This window comes from Choloepus didactylus, chromosome 8, assembly GCF_015220235.1.
Source record: "Choloepus didactylus isolate mChoDid1 chromosome 8, mChoDid1.pri, whole genome shotgun sequence".
In the NCBI taxonomy this organism is placed as follows: domain Eukaryota; kingdom Metazoa; phylum Chordata; class Mammalia; order Pilosa; family Megalonychidae; genus Choloepus; species Choloepus didactylus.
Genome location: NC_051314.1, coordinates 129,685,070 through 129,703,595, shown reverse-complemented (window position 1 = coordinate 129,703,595; position 18,526 = coordinate 129,685,070). Strand labels below are relative to the sequence as shown.

The 18,526-nt window shown below is 45.0% G+C and overlaps 1 protein-coding gene across 1 annotated transcript in view; it reads right to left on the bottom strand.

The window, feature by feature from the left end:
- The window catches only part of IQSEC3 (IQ motif and Sec7 domain ArfGEF 3), a 112,238-nt gene extending 105,388 nt beyond the window's left edge, over positions 1 to 6,850 (bottom strand). Inside the window, 1 exon segment of the mRNA XM_037847947.1 lies at positions 6,227 to 6,850. Coding sequence (XP_037703875.1) covers positions 6,227 to 6,774 — 548 coding nt within the window. The 5' untranslated portion in view covers positions 6,775 to 6,850.
- Positions 6,851 to 18,526: the final 11,676 nt, after the last annotated feature.

The window sequence follows — 18,526 nt, the reverse complement described above, 5'->3', positions numbered from 1 at the left end:
CTCCCTCCCTCCCTCCCTGCTGTCCTTCCCAGCTTTCTGACCTCAGAGTCCTGCAGAGTGTAGGGCTACCCTTCCAGCCCCAGGAGGGAGGGACGTGGAGGAATGGATTCAGCTTCCATTCCAAGGGAAGTGGGAGGCAGACTTCTGGGATTTCTGGGTTAAGATTCCATTCTTCCCACCCTCCACTTTTGTCCTTAATAAGTCAGTATACCTTTTCCAAAACCAAGACCGTAGTGTCGTCGTTTAGAAAACGGGGGAGGTGATTCTTATCACTGTAGGGCATTGGACAATAACTCAGGTCCCTTTGCTGTCCTTAAGAGAAATGCAAATAATTTTAAAATGCAACAGAAGAGATTTAAATTGGATTTAAAGAAGCATTTCTCAGCTATAAAGCCGTGAGACCTCATCACAGATCACTAAGGGACAATGCAATTGTCCTGCCTGGCTGCATTTCATGGTAAGCTCAATATTCATGTGTCTGAAATAGCCTGGGTGCAAATTGTCTGGAGGTGGAGGGGTGGGTGAGAAAAGGGCACAGGTAGAAAGGGGGGGTCTGGCAGAATAGAGAGAATCCTGAACCTGGGTTCTAGTCTGTCTGTCCTCTGATTTTGGGTAAGTCTCTTCTCTGGACCCTCACTCATCATTCCTTTACTTGTAGAAATACTGTCAAGTATTAAGCACTTGCTATGTACCAGGAACAACGCTAAACAAATGGTATTATAGTCTAAAAATTTGCAGCAACCCTTTAAAGTAGGTATTACTTCTCATTTTATGGATGAAAAACGGAGGCTCAGAGAGGGTTAAAAATTAATGTAAAGTCTCACAGCCGGTAGGTGATAGGGCAGAGATTCGTACCCAGGTATGCCTGCCTCCAAAGCCCATGTTCTTTTCTTACCCACCTAGAGCTGGAGGATTCTGTCATTCTACAGTTTCCTTAAGTTCCTTTCAAGCCTGAAAAATCTAATTTCTCCCTCATCCTACTTCTGATCCCCTTTCTGTTTGTCAGTGTCCTCAGTGCCCGAAATGGAGACCACCCCCTCTCCCCTGGAAGCAACAACCCCTTTGCAGCCTTTATGAAAACCTTCACTTTGTGGTTTCTCCAGAAGCAGAGGAGGAAGTTGCTGCAGTGGCCCAAGCTTCCGAAACCCTGCCAGATGGCCTAGGATTTAGGGCATCTGCCAGATGCTATGAGAATGTCCGCAGAACCTCTTAGTAAGAAACCCCTTACTAAGCTGCTGCCCTCTGCCCAGGGCACTGAGAATATTTTTGAGCCCCAGTGAGAAAAATGTGCAGGCTCCCCCACCAGGGCAGTCAGTGGAAATCTTTACATGGGATTTAAATTCAGTCTCCGCGACTCGTTCCAGACCATGGGCCCAGCTATTTGTTCCAGCTCACTCCTCCTTTTTCATATCACCCTCTCCACCCAGCCCCAACCCCACTGGCTTTTCCATAAGTGACCTTCAAATCTCAGGCAGTACAGATATTTGCTGAATCAGCAGAACCAAGTGCTGCTCCTTTTACTTGGTTGTGAGCTAATGGGAAAATGTGCCAGGGTGCCTTTGTGAGGTCTATGGCGTTAACTGTGTGAGTTTGGGAAGGGCTGGGGAGTAAGGAGGAGAGAGCTGGGGTGGGGCAGCGCAGAGGGGGCTGGTGAGGAAAAAAGAGGTAACCATGAATTTCCCCATAGCCAGAGTGTGACTCGTTTCTCTTGAATTTTGTTTTGTTTTTGTTTTTCATTAAAGGAAGGGAAGAGCCGTGGGCTCGGTCCTTGGAAAGGCAGGGGACAGCAAATCTTTGCAAGTGCCCAGTCCGTGCCAGCTTCCAGGGTGAGCAAACAGACACACACTCCCTCCTCTCAGAAAGCCTCTCTCTGGTCTCATTTTCCAGCTTTCTGGCCAGGAGACTTCTCCATGCCAGGGCTAGGAGAAGAGGAGGAGGACAGGCAGGTTCGTGATCTCTGGTCGTGACAATGCTTCTTCAGCAACCAGGACGTCTAGGCACGAGGTAGGCAAAGATCCTGCATACTGACGTTCTCCCCTCCTTAATGATTGGGCTTAGCTTGGTGTAGAGGGAACCGGGACAGGAGAACTTCGCCATCAGAGGATGGAATGAAATGCACATGTGATACGGACATCTCTATGCACTGGATATTCAGGGCTCTGCCTCCTTTTCAGCCATCCTTGTCTGTTACCATTCCCTGATGTAAACCATTGACTCCAACCAAGGAAACCTTCTCTCTGGGCTCTGAACATGTTTCATAGGCTTACCTTTTTAACCTTGTTCTAGGCAACTGCAGTGTGCTTGCATTTGTTTAAAGATGTTTCTAGATATATGTCTCATGTATGTTGGGCAGGGTCCATTTGCTTCTTTCCTGTCTTTCCACAGCCCCAGAATACAGGGTTTTCAATAGACTGGACACTTGATACATACTATTGACTGACCGATAGACCTTCACACTCTCCTAATAGCTCCCAGGGTGGGCCTGTCATGAGCTACCACCTCCCAGCATATAGCAAAGGAACATATTCCAATCATCTTAAACACACATCTGACCATTCATTCACCAGCCTCCAGTTTGTATGAGACTGTAGAGCTTAAAAGATGACCCAAGATCAATTTCATTCTGAAAGAATGGGGGTAGAGAGGAAGGAGACTTCCCTATGCAGCTTAAGTGGACACAAAAGAAGGAAAAAAAGATGAGAGACAGAAAGTGTTTGAAGGAGAGGAAAGAATGGGAGGAGGGAGAAAAGTAAGGAAAAGGAGAAGGGAGTGAAGTGGTGAGGAAGAATATAAGAGGAAGGCAAGGGAGGAAGGAAGAGAAGAGAGTTGCTGCTGAGCCATTCAGATTTCATAGCCTCTTTGAGGTGGGGAGCTTGGGGTAGGAGCTGAATTTGAATTAAAATGCAAGAATCTTACTTAGCCACCAGTAATCCCCTGTCCATGGGCTTGGAGAGCTGGGCAAGCCCTGGGATACACGGGTTCTAAATGCATGGCTGGGTGGATGGGCATACGTGTGCTCAGACTGAGAAGCTGTGGGTACACTGAAGCCAGCAGCTTCAGGTAGGGGCATGTACTTCCATGGCAAGGAGGGGACTTTGCCAGGTCGGGTTGGGGCTCTGGCTTCAGCCGGGAAAGGGATAATAATCAATTCCCTACAGGCTGTGAGCCTTGATTGAAAAAAATAAAGAGGAGGAAGCTACGTTTGCTGCTTTCATTAAGAGGCAAAAACAGTGGGGGCTGAAGCTTAGCAAGAGTCAGGAAGCATGCGGAGAAAGAATCTTAACCCCTCGAGTGTCTTTCTTCCAGAATATCTCTGCTCTAGCCCACCCCCGCATCCTTGCTTCCTTGGCCTGACCTCCGGGACCACCACCTTTGTGTCTCAGCTAAGGAGGCAGAGAGGCCAGCCTGCATATTAATAAAGATCAGATAGCAATTAAATCACCCATTATTTCTATTTTCCAGCTTCCCCAGTGTTTCTGCCTTTCCTGGAATTAGGTAGGAAGGGGAGTTTTGGAGATGAGACAAACTGTGGCGAGATAGTGCATCTAACACAGTGTCCGGCACCGCTGCAGCCCTCACTCACCCCTCAGCAACCTCACCGGGGCTGCAACTTCAAGACAGTGAGGCCAGGGAGGAGAAAGTAAGGAATGAGGACCGATTTATGACAAAATTGTGATCAGAAGACCCCTGCCCCTTTTCCTTCCCTTTCTCCTACTTCAGCATGCCCAGTAAAGAACTGATTCAGCTGGGAGCTCCCCAGGAGAAATGCAGAAAGAGGGTTGCTGGCTTTGTTCTCTTTCTCATCTCATCCTATCCATGGAGAGCTCCTTGCCTGCTGGCTCCATCTAGTCCTGCACCATAGAGAGGTATGGGCAGAGGAAGACAAGAATACAAAATGGGAGCTATAGGCAGAGAGAAGGATGGACCCAAACTTTGGGCTGAAGTTCAGCAAAACAGTGGGGAAAGAGACGGGGGGTGGGGGGGGTCCGAAAGTCTCTCAGTCAGCCAAGATGCCCATGATTTCATCTTCAAGGGGAGAGAGAGGTGAGATATGTCCATCCATGCCCTGTGAGTGTCTGGTGTGCAGGCTTGGGGAGCAGGGGAAAAATCTGGCAGATCTGGAGGAAAGAAGGAACTATTGTTGTTATTAACCTCTTAGTGCCTGGCACCACTTCCTAAGCAAAAGATCTCCAACATCTCCCACTCTCCTCCACCATGCTAAATATGTCTTATTTTTGTTTGCCCCCTTGAGAAACAAAAGCAGGGGGGAGGGGGGAGGGGAAGGAAGGATATGGAACATCACAGCCCCCTTTGGTATTGACATGTGAGGTTGGATGGGAATCCTGGTTGTTCTGAAATCCCTGGATTTCCAGCAGGAGGATTTGGGCCACAGCCAAGTCCTTCTGTCAACATTTCCTGTCCGCACAGTTCTCTGAAGGAAGGCAGAGAGAGTGGGGATATGGTGGGAAAGAGTGGGGACACCAGAGGGCATGAGGAGAGGAATCAGAATTACCAGGGAAGCTGTGGCTGCCTCCAGGGAAACAGAATGGTTCTTTTCCCCCTAAATTGGAAAGAGGCCACAGAGTGACTTGAGAAGATGTTGCCTTTTACTGAGCTATAGGCATTGAAGGAAACTGGCTTTTCTGCACTTTATGATAAATAAGGAAAGGAAACTGTGAAACTGAGAGAAGAGCAAATGGTCCATCGAGGGGGGTTGGGGAAGGAAATTGCCTCTTCTTGGCACTTGAAGACCATTCTAGATCTTTGCTTTTAAGATCCCATGGTCCCTTCCAAATCTACCCTGTGAACTAACATGCACTGACCTAACTTCTCTAACTCTCTCAAAGTGAGAGAAAATGAGTTTTTAAGGAACACATCAAATCTTTACAAGTACCCCCTGAACTAGAATACACTTGAGACTGAATGAAGATGAGATTCTTGGCTTGCCTTCCCACACCACCTCCTGCTCCTCTAGCATTGCCACTACCAGGGCCAGTTGCTGGCTGGGTACTGATTTTCCCCTGAGCTGTCCTTCCTTGCAGTCCTCCTGTCACCTCACCTCCCTCCTCAGAGGGAGGAAGATGACGTGGGCATAGCCTTCCTAATACAGAGGAGAGAATGTTTATTCCAGCCCCCTTTCATCTTTTCTCCCATGTTTCTAGTTCATAGGTCTTAGAAGTAAAAAAGAACTTGGGGTCCTAGAGTCCCTCACTGGGGGTTAATGAGCATATTTTTTCTCGTGACCCAACATGAAAGTCCAGTTGTCACTGAATAATCAAGGGGAAGCAAGGTTCATGGTCACCAGTCAAAACAGAAAAATTCAAACAGGCATTATACCCAAATACCAACTCTTGTCAACCATCTCCCTTGTCATTGTTCCCTTTCCACAACTGCCAACCATCCTGCACAGAAATCCCCCTTGAGTCAGAGGAAGAAGCTATAACAGACCTGAGTCCTCCATTGCTTGATGGATTGTTCCTTTGAACCCCTTTGGTTTTCTGGGATTCAGAAGCAAGGTGGCCACTTGCTCAGAGTGGAGTAAGCTTCCCCAAATTGAGCCACTCCTGGCCTTGGCTTTCACTGCATCAGTTGAAAACCAGCTTATTCCTCTGGGAAATGCTTTCTCTCCCCCTTCATTTTCCTGTCTCCAGCTTCCCTGTTTCTCACATCACTCCTGCTTTTTTGCTTTATCTTCTATCTCATGAAGTCTCCTAATGCCCCAATCCTACTCTCCCTTGATCCCAACCCTTCTAAAGCTCTTGACATGCTTCTTTGCCAAGCCTCCTGTGTTTTCCATGTCTCATCTCCATTCAAATAATTTTACTACCCAAACTCCTTTCCAAATGTTTCCTAACTTCAAAAAAAATCCTGTAACTGTTCTCTTTTCAGTTTAATCTTCACCATAACTTCCTCCCAATCTTGTTCCCTTTAAACCTTGCCAGTTTCCAATAACCCCAATCACTTAAAACCCATTTATTTCTTCCCTTACCCCAATGATGTTCTGGATAACCCCTTTTGCTCCAACACACCTAAACCTTTTCAAACCCTCCTTTCTCCCAGCTCCCCTTGGCACACTTCTACCTCCAGGCATTTTTTTCACTCCTTCACGCTTATCCTAGTCCTTCAGACTCTTAGGTACACCCAAATTCCGCCTTGTCTCCCTCTCACACCCACTTACTTCCTTTCCTCCCACCTCAACAATCCCAATCTCCTCTTCCCCACTCACCCGGGTCTCCTGCTCAGGACGCCCTTGCCGAGGGCGGCGGGGGATTTGTGCTGAAGTAGGGCTCCGGCGGCAGCGCAACAACTAGGGGGACGCTCCTTCTCCTTGTCTGCAGCAGCCCCGGGTGCCACCGGGTGCTGGTGGTGCGACTGGGGTGCCTGAGCCCTGCTGCTGGGGCCCGGCTGAGGCTGCGCTAGGAGCTGTCCGTGGTGCTGAAGCGGTGGCTGCTCGGGCGAGGGCTGTCGCGCGGCGGGCGAGAGCTGTCCGTGGTTCTGAAGCGGCTCCTGGGCCCCGGTGGCGACGGCGGTGGCCGGGGGAGCCGGCAGAGGGGCTGGCGACGGGGGAACGAGCCCGGGCGGAGGCTGGGCTTGCAGCAGCTGCTGGTGCTCCCACAGGCTGCGGTTCTCGGCGCTTAGCTCGTCCAGACGCCGCTCCAGCTCGTCGATACGCTGGCGCTGGGTGTGGATGAGGCTCTGCTGGTTCTGCACGATGGCCGTGAGCTCCTTGAGGTAGAGCACGGCGCGCACCGGGTTCTCCAACAGGCTCTCCATGCCGCCCGCCGCCGCCTGAGCCCTGCCTGAGGCTCGGCCGGCGGCGGGGAGCGCGAGGGCGCGCAGGAGCCCCGCAGCCCCGGCGATCGGCTTACCTCCCTCGTCGGCGGGTCCAGCTCCCTCCCCGCCGCCGGCGCCGCGTCATCGCTACACAGACATTCACACACGCACCGAGGGGCGGGTCGGCGGCACAGGGCCCACCCCCTCCCGGCCCCCCACCTCTGGCTTCGTGAGGAGGCTCGGCTTCCTGCAGGGCAGAGAGTAGAGGAGGGAGGCGAGGGACAGTGTGTGGGGCCGGGGGACGTGGGTGGGGGAGCACAATAAACCAAGGGGACCCAAGATGGATGGGATAAATCTGACAGGCGACAAAGAGAAAGCAGGTGAAACGGAATCAGTGGTACTGGGAAAGTGCGCTGGGACCTGTAGGAGAAGAGAAGCAGATAAGGAGAGGAAAAGAAGAGGGGGAGAGACCAGAGAAGGAGGAAGCAGAAAAAGAGAAAGTGGAGGTATAAAGAGTGAGAGAGATGTATTAAGGGGGAGGAAACCATGAACTCTGAAGGGCCACGAATTATTTTCCTGTGTCCAGCCATTCCAGAGGCGGGGGGTCCATTTTAAAGACCTTCTGAGAAGGAGACACCACACTTGCCTCTTCTGTACTGTTATCTAGTCTGCTGGGAAATAAAGGATCCTAGGGAACATTTAATCCTGCTCCTTCATTGAGCCATCAGGAAACTTAGGATGGGAAGGATGTTTCTGCTGGGTTTTCTCTGAGAATGAAACTCAGCAAGTTTTGGCCACTCTAATGGGAACATAGACTAAATAAGCCAGGCCCTCTGTGACATAGGCTAGTGATTCCAGAAACTTCTGAAGGGATTATTCTGTTAAAACCATTTATGAAGTGCATATCATTACCGAACACTGAGCTAGGTGGTGGAAAGATAAGAATGACTAGGATGGAATCTTTGACTCCTTGAAACTTATGGTTAGGTGAGTGAAACAAGAACAAAACAATTAATTTTGATATATTATGGTAAAGGATTAGATAGAGGTATACCCAAAGTGCTAGAAGAGCACTCAAAGCATGGGGATTCTGGAAAGGTTTCTTGGAGGAAGTAGTTCTTGAGGTGGGAAATGTTTTCCAGGAAAGGGGAGTAGCAAGAACAAAAGCCCCATGATGTAAATCAGCATGGACCCAATCGTTCATTCATTTCTACAATAAATATATATAAAACACCTACTAAGTGCAAATCAATATACTAGGATGCAGACTATACCCTATGTACATAAATCATAGTTACCATCATCAAGAAGATCACAATCTAGTTGTGTAGATATGGCGTACACATGAATAACTAAAATAGAAATCAAGACTTACGTAAGAGTTCTTCAAGCCAGGTGCCATAGGAATTCAGGGGTGAGAGTCATTGCATTTGGAACTGTTATTCAAGTTGAGCCATGAAAGATGGGAAAGATTTCAACAGGTAGATGAAACAGGGGGGGGGCCAGGATAAGGGGAAGATGTGTCAGATAGCAGAAGAAGACTAAGGAATGGAAATAGAGCACTTTAATTTAATTTGGCAAGGAAACAACCCTTTCCTCTACTACAGAAGTGGACAGGAAGGAGGCTGAGCTCTGGGTGCCCCTAGCATTCCCATGTCTTTATTGTGTTGTTCCATTCTCCACATAGAGTAGGCATATTTATGGATACCATGTGTCCAGTGATCTGGGCCATCCAAGCCCACCTAGTAGCAGACTTGAATGATTTCATGGGAAGGAATTTGTGCTCTGCAAGTATGTTGGTTTCTCTGCACTTACGATGTGTTTTTATTTTACTTTTCCCCCATTAATCTTCCTAGCATATTTCTTTTTGTCAAGGATGAAAGTAGGAAGCTCATCCACAGATGAGCCAATGTTTGGGATAACAGAGCACCTAAAAGGATGCCTTGGTAGTAACCAGTATTCCAACAAGAAAGGAGGTTGGGGGATAGAAAGGGGCACACAAAAATTCAAGTTGTTTCTTCTGAATTTTCTTTGTCTAGTTGATTTGTTTTCCAAAAGTTGGAGGTTCATAGAGGCCAATACTATTTCTAAAAGAGAAACCATCTGCACCATAATTATCCATTGGGCTTGTTTGAAATACATATTTCTGGGTCCCATGTCAACTTTACTGTATCAGAAGCTCTAGGAATGGGGCCCAGAAATTTTAATTTAATTTTTTTATTTCTAAAAATGCACCCATTTTTAAAAGTACATCATTCAATGAATTTTGACAAATATATATGCCCATGTAATTATCACTGCAATCAAGATGCCCATCACCACTAAAAGTAACCTTTTGCAGTCAATTCCTTCCATCCTCAGCCTCAGTCAACCACTGATTCTCTTTCTGTCAATATAGATTAGTTTGGTCTGTTCTAGAATTTCATATGAATGGAAACTATGTAGTATGTACTCTTTTGTGTCTTTCTTTTTTGCTCAGCTTAATGCTTTTGGGGTTCATTCTCTTATAAATATTGCTAGTTTGTTCCTTTTTATTGCTAAGTAATAGCCCATTGTACGACTATACCATAATTTCTTTCTCTTTACCTGCTGATGGACATTTTGGTTGTTTCCAGGTTTTGATTATTTTGAATAAAGTTGGTATTATCATTAATGTGCAAGTCTTTGTGTGGACATGTGCTTTCATCTATCAGGAGCAAAATCTAGAATTGGAATTGCTGAGTCATATATTAAGTGTATATTTAGCTTAACTTAAGAAACTGCCAAATTATTTTCCAAAGTGGTTGTACTACTTTACAGTCTCACCAGCAATATATGAGAGATTCAGGTGCTTCCCATTCTTGCTAACACTTGGTATTTTCAGCTTTTAAAACTTCTAGCCAACTGAGTGTGTCAATAGTAGTATGTCATTATGGTTTTAATATGCATACTTCCTTGATGACTAATGATGTTGCACCTCATCTCACGTTTTTTTTGTCCATTTATGTATCTTCTTTTACCCACTTTGTCTATTGGATTTTTCTTATTATGTTGAATTGCAAGAGTTCTTTATTCTGGACAGAAGTCTTTGTCAGATATATGTATTGCATTTATTTTCTCCCATTCAATGGCTGGCTTTTTATTTTCTTCACATTGTTGTTTGAAGAGCAAACATTTTATTTTGATGGAAAAAAACATCAATTTTTCTTTTATGGTTCATGCTTTTTGTGTCCTACCTAAATATTCTTTGCCACAAGGTCAAAAACATGTTCTCCTATGTTTCTTTCTAGAAGTTTTATAGTGTTTGCTTTAACTATAGGTCTGTGATCATTTCAGGTTAATTTTTGTGTTTAGTTTGAAGTGGAAAGGCTTCCTTAAATGTTTGACAAATTCACTACTGAAGCCATCCCAGCCCGGATGCTTCTTTGTGAGAAGGTCTTTAACTACAAATTCAATTACTTTATTAGAGATTCAGGTTTTTTATTTCTTTGTGTGTCAGTATTTGTCATTCGTGTCTGTGGTAGGCAGAATGGCCCCCCAAAGATGTCCATGTTCTAGTACCCCAAACCTGTGAATATGCTGCCTTACATGGCAAAAGTGACTTTAGATATGTGATTAAGTTCAGGCTCTTGAGATGGGAAAGTTACTCTGGGTTTTCCAAGTGGACCCAATATAATCACTAGGGTCCTTATAAGAGGAAAGCAGGAATGTCAGAGTCAGAGAAGGAGATGTGACGTTGGAAGCAGAGGTCAGAAGCCAAGGAATGCAGGCAGCCTGGAAAAGCTGGAAAAAGCAAGGAAACCGATTCTCTCCTAGTGCCTCAGAAGGAATGTGATCCTGCCAACACCTTGATTTTAGACCCATGAAACCAGTTCAGTCTTCTGACCTCTGGAACTGTAAGATTATACATTTGTGTTGTTTTAAGTCATTAAGTTGGTAGCAATTTGTTGCAGCAGCCATAGGAAACTAATACAGGGTCTTTCAATAAATGCATCCATCTCATCTGAGTTATCAAATTTGTTGACAGGAAGTTGTTCGTGATATTCCCTTATTAGCCTTTTAATGTCCATAGGCTGGGTAATGATGTCTTCTCTTGCATTCATGATATTGGTAATTTGTGTATTCTTTTTTTTTTTTTAATCAATCTGGCTAGACATTTATCCATTTTAATGATATTTTAAAGATGCAGTCATTAAAAAGTCATTGCTTTTTCTCTATTATTTGTCCATTTTCTATTTCATCCATTTCCACTGTTACCTTTATTATTTCCTTTCTTCTACCTACTTTGGTATCCATTTGCTTTTCTTTTGTTAGCTTTTTAAGGTGGGAGCTGAGAGCATTGATTTTAGACCTTTGTTTTCTAATTTAAGCAATTAAAGCTCTAAAGTTCCCTCCAAGCACTGCTTTAGCATCATCTCAGAAATTTTGTTTTCATTTTCATCCAGTGCAAAATATTTTGTAATTCCCTGTTGTTATTTAAAATTGTGTTTTCTTCCAACTCTTTCTATTGTTGGTTTATAATTTAATTCCTTGGTCATGGTCATGAGAATGTAGTCTGTATGATTTCAATCATTTTAAATTTATTAAAACTTTTATGTAGTCCAACATATGGTCTATCTTGATGAATGTTCCTTATGCAATTTCTAATAACCCCTCCAGCTTTCTAATTATTATTGTTTTCATGAGTGGGGCAGAATAATGGCTCCCCAAAATGTCAATGTCCTAATCTCTGGAACCTGTGAATATGTTACTTTACTTGGCAAGAGGGACTTTGCATATGTGATTAAAGTTAATGACTTTTGGATGGGTAGATTATCCAGGTAGGCGCAATCTAATCACAAGATTCCTTAAAGGCAGAGAGGCTTTCCTGGCTATGGAGGAATTATCAGAGTAGGGCGATGTAAGAAAGACTATACCCACTCTTACTGGCTTTAAAGGTGGAGGAAAAAGCCATAAGCCAAGGAATGTGAATGTCCTCTAGAAGATAAAAAAGGCAAGGAAACCGATTTTCCTCAAGAGATTTTAGAAAAGACCGTAACCCTGATGATACCTTGATTTTAGCCCAGGGAGATTCCTGTTGGACTTCTAACCTACAGTACTGTAAGATAATACATTTGCATTGTTTAAGCCATTAAGTTCGTGGTAATTTGTTATGGGAGCCATTGAAAATTAGTACGGCATGATACGTCTTTTTTCACTCACTTACTTTTAATTTATCTGTCTCTTTACATTTAACGTGGTTTTCTTGTAGATAGCATTTAGTTGGGTCTGGCTTTCTTATCCAGTCTGACAATCTCATTGTTTTAATTAGAGTGTTTACATCATTTACATTTAATTATTGATCTTGTTGGGTTTGATGTCTTATCATCATTTCTGCTGATGACAAATTCTATCAGTTTTTCTTTTCTGAAAAACTTATTTATTTCTCCTTAATTGTTGAAGTCCATCCTCCCCCCTGCCCCCACCCCCACCCCCACCCCCCACTCCTGGATATAGAATTCTAGGTTGACTTTTTTTTTTCCTTTTAGCACTTTAAAGATGTCCCAGTGTCTTCTGGCTTGCATTCTCTGGCAAGATGTCTGTGATTATTCTTATCCTTGGGCAAAAATTAGGAGAAAAATAATCAATAGAAACAGAATATTAAATGACAGAGGGGGAATTAGCAGTCTATGATTTTAAAACAGGTGTTATAAATATGTTTAAAGATTTAAAGGAAAACATGAACATAATGAGGAGAGACATAGACAATGTAAAAATGGAACTAAATGGAAGTTTCAAAGTTGAAAATACAATATCTGAAATGAAGTTCTTATTGCATGGTTTTAAAAGCAAGTCGTATACTGCAGAAGGAAAAAAAGACAGTAAATTTACAGAAATTATTTGCTTAATATTTCCCCATAGGTCACTGAGTCTCTAGTCTTTTTTTATTTATTTCTATTTTTTAATTTTTTAGGCTTTTTCTCTCTGTGCTTCAGTTTGGATAGTTTCACCTCTAGAAATTCCATTTCGTTCTTTTTTATATCTTCCATATTTCTCCTTATAATGGTTATGTTTTCGCCTCAATTTTGGTCTCATTTTCCTGCTTCTTCACTTTCTGGTAATTTTTAATTCTACACTGGTCATTTTGAATATGACTTTGTTGAGTACTGAATTTTGTTGTTTTCCCTTAAAGATGTTGGTCTTTGTTTTAGCAGGTAGTTAAGTTACCTGTGGATCAGCTAGATCCTTTCAGAATTTGTCTTTAAGCTTGTTAGAGCAAGTCTATAGTAGTCACTACTCTAGGGCTAATTTATCTCTGCTACTAAGGTATGATCAGTCTGTCCTTGGATTGATCGCTTGTCTCTTGTTCAACAAGGTCTCTTCACTCTGACTGTTTGGAACTCTAATCTCTTCCAGTCTTGAAAACTCTTCAGCTTACAACTCTCCAATCATTCTTTGCTCAGCTTGTGGAGATTCACCCTATACATGTGTGACTTATTGGTCAGCAGCAACTCAATTGGGGGCTCTCTGCAGATTTCTGGGGCTCTTTCTTTACTTAACTACCTCTTCTCTAGTACTCTGCCCATAAATTTGAGCCACTTTAGCTTCCCAAAACTCCAACATCTGTGTCCTCTACTCATTGAGACCATCATGCTCTGCATTGGTTTCCCCACTCTGTACCTTATCAGTTCCTCCAGGCAGAAAGCCGAGGTGATTGTAGGGCTCCCCTAGTTTGTTTTCCTTTTCTCAGAATTATAGTCCTGTTCTTCCTGTCCAGTGACTGAAAACTGATTTAAAAATATATGTGTATATTGAAATATAGCAGGAGGGCAAATGCAGTCCCACTTTTTGTCTTCTGGCCAATTTTTTTGGCCAGAAACCAAAATTCTACATTTAACAAGTTCCCCAGGTGATTCTGATGCACCCTAAATTTTTAGAACTCTTGGACTAGAGGCTAATAAAAGTAATGCCATACATTTGTGTGACACTTTCTAGTTTACAATACATCATATTCATTATCATTTAATCCTCACTTCTACTCTCCGGGGAATGCAGGAAAGGGATTATTGTCCCCCTTTTAGGATGCAAAAATTGAGACAGGATGGTTGATAGATGGGGCTGCTGATGCTGGAACTCCAGTCTTCAGACCCCATTGCTCAGACTCATCCCACACACATGGTGAAAAATGGGGGAGCTTGGGAGTGACAAGGCCTAAGAGTGAGCTTGGAGTTACCCTTCCATCAGCCATGCCAGGAGTGTCTGCTCCCAAGTTCTCAGGCTGTTTCTCCCTTTCTCTGCCACTGCACTCCAGCCTCTCTTCCAGCATTATGTCCCACCATTTCCCTAATGAACAGTAGGATCCAACCAAATGGGAGCATTTACTCTTCCCCACATCCAACCGCACTTTTCTGTTTTTTTCCAGTGTTTTCCCTCTCCAAAGTGTCCTTCCTCCACTCTGAATCCCTGCAGGCCCAAACCCTGTCCTGTCCTGTCCCATCGAGGCACAAGATAGATGCCACTTAAGCCATGAGTATCTTCCCTTTTCTCTTTCTTTAGATTCTCATAGCAACGTATCTACCTACCTCGCTGGAACTCACCACTCTCTTTGCTGTATCGTTATCTGTGTTCTTGTCATTTCCTCCTAGATGGGAAACTCCTTGAAGACTAGAATTATTGCCTTCTAAATGTGTGTATCCACCCCACACCCCAACCCGCACTAAGCTTGGGGGCTTGGGCACAAAAGGTGCTCAAATAATGTGTTGAACAAAGGAATGAAGGACAAAGGGCAATTATGCTTAGTTGCAGGGAAGATTTCAGCCACAGAACAATGTCACTTTTCCCCTTGGGCCTCAGATGTGTTACTCTTAAAATGACATTGTAGGACATCTGATTGAATTGTGTGTGTGTGTGTGTGTGTGTGTGTGTATAATTTACTATTTTGACATGTATATATATAATTGACAAAAATGTTTCAAAACTGAGATCACAAAACAAGGCCCTTTTTAGATTTCCTCTTAGCTATGACATGTCTTTGTAAAATCATAGTTCTAAGGCAATTCAATGGCAGTGGAAAGGGTATCGATGAGGGCTTTGGTGCCCAAAGACCACCTGCAGGACCAGCAAGACATTTGCTGTCTGGCCCAGGGTATTCATTTGGCACCTCCCTGCTCCCCCCAAGAACAGAAGGTGCTGCCTCACCTGCCCACAAGCTGCATCATCCTGGGGGAAGTCATCTCACTTCAGTGCAGCAGGTGCACGAGTTTCACACCTGGCTCTGGGGTTGGACAGCTCTCCAGATGGGAGGTGGGCTGGGGAAGAGACAGCGGGAGAGTCTGCTCTTGTCCAGAAGCTACAAAGGCTCCTAGACAACCACAGTGAGCATCCTGCCTCTGGGGAGGACAGCAGCTAACTCCCCACACAGCCAGAGCGTCTCCAGGCTCACACATGCTTCTTATATTTCCTGTTGTCAGGACCAGAAACAAATCAGACTATCAGCCTACAGGGAAGTAAAGCATACACTACTTCTTTATGTGACCTTTTGGGTCAGTGTTTGCCTTATTGTTATGTGATGATGATGATGATGATGATGATGATGATGATACTAGCCAGCATTTGTATTTCACTGTATGGTTTTAAATATCTCTGGGCTTTGGTTTCTTCAACTGTAAAATGAGGAAAATAACTGAACTCACATGATAGGTTAGTGCAAGGATAAATAGATAATGCATGTGAAGTGCAACCACATTTGATTCTCAGTGAGTGCCACGCACATTTATTCCTATTTTTCAGATGTGGCAAATGAGGCTCAGAGAGGGTGGGTGGCTTCCTTGAAGTTACACAGCCAGTAAAGACAGACCAGAGCAGAACAGGAACCTAGGTCTCCTGTTCGAAAATCCTGATCCTTTTTGCTCTGCAACACATTTAGGTTGCCTGATGTGGAGCGAATACTTGTGGATTGCAGTGGCAGTGGGGTGAGTCAGCAATGACCCTAAACTTGAACATGTGATTCATGATCTACAGCATGGAAAGCACTTAGAACAATATCTGGCACGCAGCACATGCCCAATAAGTGTTAGCTTTACTACTTTATTGCTCAGTGGTTAATGCTGTACTATTTATACTATTTACAAAGTACTTTCACAGATACGCAGTCTCCTTTAGTCCTCACAAAAAGCCTATGGAGTATTTTTTATTAACTCCATTTTACAGATGAGGGAACTGAGACACAAAAAAATTAAATGACTTGCTCAAAGCTAGTAAATTACAGAACCGGAAATCCTGCCCAGGCCAGGCTTCCGTTAGATGCAGCCCAGGGGGCAACTTTTCCCACATCTCATGCAGTAAAGGCCAGTTGCGGGGACATCATTTATAGTATGGGACTTGGAGGGAGTCCCTGCAGCCATCCTGTAGTTGGGTTGGGGCCAGGGAAGCCTCTTTCAACCCTAATTTCCCATTTGATGGACCAAGCTAGTCCCGTCAGTTCTGAGCCATTCTGAAGTCCCCCACCCACTTTCCCTCCAAGCTCTCTGGCTTGAGCAGACCCCTCAGGCTCTGTCTCCCACAATATCATTCCCCTGGGGTTCTTTAGATTTAGGAGTGGAACAGAGTCATGGGAAAGCGTGTGGGCTCTGGCAAAGGGAGATGTGGCTAAGGATCCTCACTGTGGCCATGGGGAAATTATTTAACTTCTCTGAGCCTCCGTTTCCTCAACTGCCAAGTGGGTATTATGGGGTTGTTGTGGTAGCACCGTATCTGGCATACAGCAAGTGCTTAATTGTTGTGAGCATTTAGTAGGAGTGGTGAAGGCAGCAGGCTGGTTCTCCCTTCTGGTCGTGTTGCCTGGGGCCAGTCACTTGCTCTCTCTGAGCTTCCCATCCTCATCTGTGAAATGGGTCAGTACTCGGGTCCCCTGAGCTCACATCTGAATGTTCTGTATGAACAGGAAAGTGGTAAAGAAATTGCTTGGCGAATAAGTGTGATCCAAAGAGAACCTTTTGGGGCCTGGCTGAAAGTGGCACACCCCTCCTCCTTTGCATCCTCCATCTCCAGCCCCAATAAATGACCTGCCTTGAATTTGGGAAAGGTCAGAACCTCCATGACAGCCACATGGTGACAGTCCAGCACGCTCTGTAGTGAGGACTGCATGGAAAAGGTTTCCTTCCTCCTTCAGTGCAGGCTTTGTGGGGGCACTGCGGGGTGACACTAAGTGCCACCCATGGAGCTGGAGCTACAGGTGGAAGAGTCCTCATTTCTGGTTCTAACCTGCATTCTCTGACTTCGAAGCTGCATGAGCTGGGATAAAGGCCCTTTCCTGGACCCCAGGAGCCCCACAGTGGAGTTGGGGTGAGGGGGAATCACAGGGTCTTGGAGGAGAACCCGGCGTAGGCATCCCAGCTACATCACCCCACTGCCCCAAATTTCCCAGGACGAGCAGGTCCTTGCCTCGCAAAATGACCATCCGATGTGAGGAAGGCAGAATGGCTGGGAGGGCTTTTCTTATTTTGAGTTACAATCTGCCCACTTTCACTTTTTACCCATTGCTTCCAGTACATCCCTCTGAAGTCTCAACCCTAAAACTCCTAACTCAGCCTTCCCTGGAAGAGGGGAGGAAATAAGAAAGGAGGGAGGGAGGGAAGACGTCAGACTCCGAACTGCCTGGGCTGTGTCATACGGCCCCTCTGTCCACACACAGGCTGTGGGTGGTTAAGTTTGACAAGTGTTTTAAAATATTATCTTTTCTCGGATTGCTGCCAGCTCTTCCCCACCCCTTCCCACAGCCACTGCTCTAGGATAGACCCAGGAAGTGGGAAGCAGTCATAGCACCCCACCCCCAGGGCTTCTTCAGCTTGAGTGGCAATATTTATTAGTTAATTCTTTTCAGAATCTATTTATTAAATAAACTCTTACATGGAAGATGGATGGATGGATGGGTTGGTGGGTGGGTGGGTGGATGGATGGATGGAAGGATGGATGGGTAGGGACGTAGATAAAAATGGGAATAGTGTAGCGAAGTGGATGTACTCTAGAGCCAGACTACAAAGGTTCAAATCCCTGCTGCCATTTACCAGCTCTGTCACCCTGAGCAAGTCACTTAACCATTCAGTGCCTCAGTTTCCTCATCTGAAAACAGGCATAATAATAACACCAATTTCATAGGCATGTTATTATGACTGAATGAGTTAATGTATATAAAGCCCTAAAAATAACACCTGGAGTAGAAATGGCTCTGTAAGTGTTTATAATCACCACTCACCGAAGTTGGGGGTCCATCCCCTCCCCAACCAGTGCGTTCCCTGAGACTTGAGAGGCTCTGGTTTTCAGACCACTTATTGAATTCATATTCTCATTTGACAAAGTAGTGAGTGAGGTCCAGTCAGGGCACAGCACTTACTTAAGGTCACTGAGTGGAGCAAACCTTGTGTAGCAAACCTTGAATTAAGCTCTCCTACCTTTTAGTCTTTGCAATTCTCAGACATGTTTCTGCATGTGCCAAAATGTGAAAGTCAAGGCCAGAGATGACTGTGGATCCACCTGGGCTGAGCTGCTCTGCCTCCCCATTCCCTTCATGATGGGCCCCAGGGGTCCCCTGTTAATGAAGGAGCAACACCAACACCCTCTTGGAGCTGGAGGTGGGAGCTGAAAGGAAGGGGAGGAGGTGGATGAAGGTAGTGAGCTGTGAAGCTTAATTCACACTTAGGCCATGTCTTTGGAGTGCGGGCTGCAAGGTGTTACATGCTGTTCCTGCAAAGTGCAGTGATTAATTGGCAGGTGAGACTCGGAGACTCGTCCATCC